General features: G+C 39.0%; 1 protein-coding gene across 1 annotated transcript in view; it reads left to right on the top strand.

The window, feature by feature from the left end:
- The first annotated feature begins 1606 nt into the window (after positions 1-1606).
- The window catches only part of LOC101859765 (canalicular multispecific organic anion transporter 2), an 84710-nt gene continuing 81450 nt past the window's right edge, over positions 1607-4866 (top strand). Inside the window, exon 1 of the mRNA XM_005091883.3 lies at positions 1607-2345. Within this exon, the coding sequence (XP_005091940.1) occupies positions 2301-2345 (45 nt within the window). The 5' untranslated portion in view covers positions 1607-2300. The remainder of the gene's footprint in view (positions 2346-4866) is intronic.

The raw sequence follows: 4866 nt of genomic DNA, 5'->3' as shown, positions 1-4866 counted from the left end.
CAACACACGTGCGCGCGCGCCAAGAAGGTTACAATAAGCTCCTTGGCGCGCGCACACATACAGGCGCGCGCGTGCAGTTTAAAATTCCTAAGTGATCTAATAATCGTGCCGATATAGATCCGATGCGTTATGATGAATCTAGCTACGTGTATGTACAGGCAGTGCCCGCCGCAGAAATATTTTTCAAATTTCTGTTTCAGTTTTTGTTCCATTTGAATGATTTGATGAAGGCCAGATAGGCTATATGTTCCTTCATGGAAGTGAAAACGCTAAGCCTAGTGTTTTGGCCCAACCTGACAAGATCCTCCACGATAAATGTTTTTAGGTCTGTTGCTTTTGAAATCTTTTCAACTGACGTCTGCTTTCGCGACTTGAACTGTACAGTGGGTGTCGGATTCAACGACGTTACAGGGACCAGCTTGTTGTCCTCGTTGGATCCGACCTCTCGTTGAACGTGACTTACGTGACTAAGGCTAAACAAAGGGAAGGAGACAAGTTATTATTACAAGATGTGCCAATACCAGTAATTAAAACAGTTGCTCCCCCTGATGAATGACGAAATTCTCAAAGAGCATCTAGATATCTACATAAAGCAAAGGCGGGAGCTTGGATTTTCTGATCAGGGGAAGAAAAGAAAATGTAATTGAAAAAAAAGAAATGAAGGTCTCGATCTAGACCTACCCATCCAGAGTCATCCAGTTTCACACCGTTGGCCCGACAACCCTCGCCCATCCTCTTGGCTCTGGGGCCCATATTACAAGGCACACTAGATCTAGCAATACAGTGTGTTAGGAATAGAGGATATGGGCCTTGTGGCTTCGCGTGAGGTGGAGAGACAGGAGAAAAAAAAAATCTTCACTTTTGGGGCTGTTAATTGCTTTTATTTAGTTATTGCGACCTCGTTGAAAACGACTTCAGTCTGTTTGCAACCTCGTTGGAGCTGACGTTCATTTTTAAAGATATATAGAGAGGAAAATGGGGATTAAGGAATAAGGATTGCTTCGTTGGAGCCGACTTCTCGTTGAATGTGACCTCGTTGAATGCGACACCCACTGTATTGTGAATAGGGGGAAGCCTAAAAACTATCCTGATGCATTTCGTTCTTTTCAGCTGTGATCCAGCTCTGTTGTGGATGTATTGAGAGACATTAAGTATATTTCCAGCGCCCTCTTTCGTTGCGCTGTCGGTATGCTCTTTGCCACCACACACAGAAGACATGTAGGCTAGATCTCTACGATTCCCGAGTAGGATTAAGTTCTTTTGGGTATCGAGTGTATCTGTCCGTCTGCTAGCCTGGGCCTATTTATGCAGTAGGCTATGAGGCTACCCAATAATAAGCCTATAGCAAAGATCGTACCTTGTTTGTGTAAGATCTTTGCGGCAAAGATCGTTGGCTACACTAGGCCTTTCAACATACAATTCGGTGAGAGTATATTATTATTGCAAAATGGGATGAAAACAGCAACTGATAAAATCGTGGCTGAAGAAAGTGTGACGAAAGGGGATAGTGAAGCGAAGATAATTAGATCTAATATGGGACGACAACGGTTGCATCGGGTGAAGCGTGCAAAAGAAACGGAGTGCAAAACGTGCCCTCGTGGAACAGGCCCACGACCTCTGACGCGGTAAAGTATTCGCTTCAGAAAAAAAATATATAATCGAGCTTCTTTGATCCCAGAGATTTTCTGGAAACGCAGTCATATATATTTTTAAAAATATGCTTTTGAAATAGAATCTCTTTTGCCTCTACGGCTAGATATTTTGTCTAGTAGTGATAAATAAGGGTTTAAACTTAATAAATACTGTGTTTCAATGATTAGTGACTTATGTAATTGGACACAGAAGCACGATACTTTGTCTGCGCGATCCAACCGCGAGTTTTTGTTTATATTATCAACGGACGACGGATATTCGTTACTTCTCTCATTCATAACAGAGTTGTAGACAAACATCTTGGAGTGACAGTGACAGGAGTTATGTGGGTGACAAAATCAGAGCGTAACGTATGCAATACGTTCAAAATTATCTTTACTATTATTTTAGGTCAAAATCTAGGCCTCGATTCTTGACCCTAGATAAATCTAGTCTTGATCTAGATCTACGGAGTTATAATTGTGCACCCATCACTCCAAAGCCTCAGTCTGTGGCACACGACACGCAAGTCAAGTTCACAATATCTAGCGGTACCATGGTCATGAGGACAATTTTATTTGAGGTGTGATTTGATTCGTATTGGCTGGAATTTTGTTTCTTTCTTCAAGATATCTACCTTGACTACCCCTTGGTCTACAGCAGGAAAGATGTTCCCTGACAATGATGATTTTTGTCATGGAATAGCTTTCTGGGTAAGTAACCTAGACAAGGATCATCGTCGAAGATCTTTGATAATTATTAGGCCTATTATAGTAAATCATAATGAGTGGTATAGGCCTTCTGGTGATACTTCTGACATTTGCAACTTCCATTACACTATCATTAGTAGACTGCAATACTACTGCGCTACAATTTGATTTTTCTATGCATGCGTAATGTACTAGAATGTAGATCTATATAAATAATAACCTACATCCACAATTTCTTCTTTGCCTCATTTCAACATCAATTCCTTTCAACAATTGTCTCTGGTACCTCTTGTATACTTTATACTTTATTCACCAGGCCTCTAAAGTATGACTTGCTACTACATGTAGTAGCCTACTAAATGCATGTAGTAGCCTACTAAATGCAACTTCTGTTATATATATAAGTATAAGTACAGCGAGTACTACAATGATCAGTAGCAACTCCTAATAATTGTTTTAATAATTATTTTAATAGGCTCTGAGACTGCAATATAATATGTGCCTGCATGACTTAATTCAGTGTAAAGGGATCAAGCTGGTCCGAAAACAAAATAGATGTGGAAATTCATTGTTCTTACTGCAGAAAGGGATAATAAAAAATATATTTGTCATATGAGAGGTACTCACAGCTTGGAGGGGAAGGGGAGGTGTATGAGGGGAGGGGTGCACCTCCTATTATAAGACTAAATGTTTCTCCAAACCAGTTTATAGACTGATTCACAATTTACAGTGAGATGTACAAGTAACAATTTACTAATTATAAAATTCTTATGGTTACAGCTTTATTTTCATCTTCTGTCTGAATTCTAATCAGTTTCAGTGTACAATGACAAAGTTGCTTGACTTGCTTGTTTTATTGCAGTACAAATGTTTGCTTTCCAAACGCTTGTGATTGTGGGAATAAGCCCCTTATAGATTAATTGTATGTTTCTGTTGGTAATGGCAGTTAGAGACACACTAGAGAGGAGGACACATTGAAGTGAAAAACGAAAAATTATATTTCAGACATTGCAGCTGTAAAATTAAACTCTTTTTCTTTCTTGCTTAATCATATTTTCTCATGATGATGTACATCATTATATTCTATCATTCATCATAATATATCATAATAAGGTGTCCTCTGGAGGTGGCCATTTTGGTCCTGTCTTTTACAACTCTGTTGAGGAAATATCAGGTCCATCCTTGTTTCTCCATCTTGGTCTTGAATTCTCTTTTATTAGTATGGGAGGCATCGTGGTGAAATCAGGCGCTCGTCAAAATATTTAAATAAAAGGTGTTTTTTTCCTATAGTTTGGCAATTTTTACCCAAAAAATTTTTGGGGGGCTCAACACTTCTTATGTCCACATGAAAGCATATTTCCGTGTGTGCATTTCACTGAAAAACGTTGAATAATGGCACAAAATATTATATTTTCAGATTTCAAGGACTCTCAAGCTATAGTAGTTACCAAACTTGCAGCCATTTTCTCTCTAATTATACCTCTGAGGCCAGGCTACCCACCCCCAGCTACTTCAATTGAAAATATCTTGACTTCTATCCAAGATATAAGTGGGGGGGGTTTTCATAGAAAGCAAGGCAAATGAATCAGCTTTCTAATGATACCAATAACTCCACATGCCCAAAAATTGATGAATGCCTCATTCCTCTGCGTTGTGATACATATATATCTACTTTATCTTATTTTTCCTCTTCGCTGCTGCCCCTTTATTCTTCCTTTACCTTTTTTGTCATTTGGCGGAGTCCAGTGGAGGGAAACTATTGCAGTTGACAATACAACAATGTCATGATTAGTTAATGCCCAAGGCACCCTGATCCGTCATGTGTAATTTTTTTTTTTCAAAGGGTATTGAGCCAGGGGGTGTCTAGCATGCATTGCAGGCAGAGTCTTTGGAGTACTTCAAGCATGCCCATTGTCTTGGCTATCTTCCATGTTGAAATCACTGCTATGCTTCGAAAATTTTCAGCCAAACACAATTCTGCTGCTGCTAACAACATACAGTATAATATGGATAGCTGGAAAACAGAAGTTTCAAAATCACGCATCCGTCGAGTCGTGCCTGCGGTCCTGTTTTTTTGTTGTTGTTTTTTTCTTTATCTTTGTTAAGATATCCCTCGAACAACGAATCTCTCGAATTACGGAGGCCAGTCCCGGCAAATTCGAGCTATGCGTGTTATACTGTACAAACGTCTATTTAGCATGTTCTCAGCAGTATTGTTTAGTTTGTTTTAACAATCGTTTTTAAAAACTGTGAAGGAATACATACTTAAGTTACTTATTATCTGTGTGTAAATAGTATTTGTTGTTCAGTAAAATTTAGTAAAAAAGGTTATTTCATGCACATGACTATTTGCACGGTGATGTGGGAAGATCAGATAGAAGATGCTCTACAAATATCTGAAATACAACCTGAAATCCATATTCAGTTTTATTTTTCTGTTTATTGTCTATGCTTAACAATGCAAGGACTCCTCTTGTAATTAATGATTATCCCTTTTCCCTTCCCCCTCACCGCTAAGCATTGG

The sequence above is a fragment of the Aplysia californica genome, unplaced genomic scaffold, assembly GCF_000002075.1.
Source record: "Aplysia californica isolate F4 #8 unplaced genomic scaffold, AplCal3.0 scaffold00037, whole genome shotgun sequence".
NCBI classification, from domain to species: domain Eukaryota; kingdom Metazoa; phylum Mollusca; class Gastropoda; order Aplysiida; family Aplysiidae; genus Aplysia; species Aplysia californica.
The sequence above is the reverse complement of the archived record's forward strand: the minus strand, read 5'-3'. Positions and strand labels throughout refer to the sequence as shown.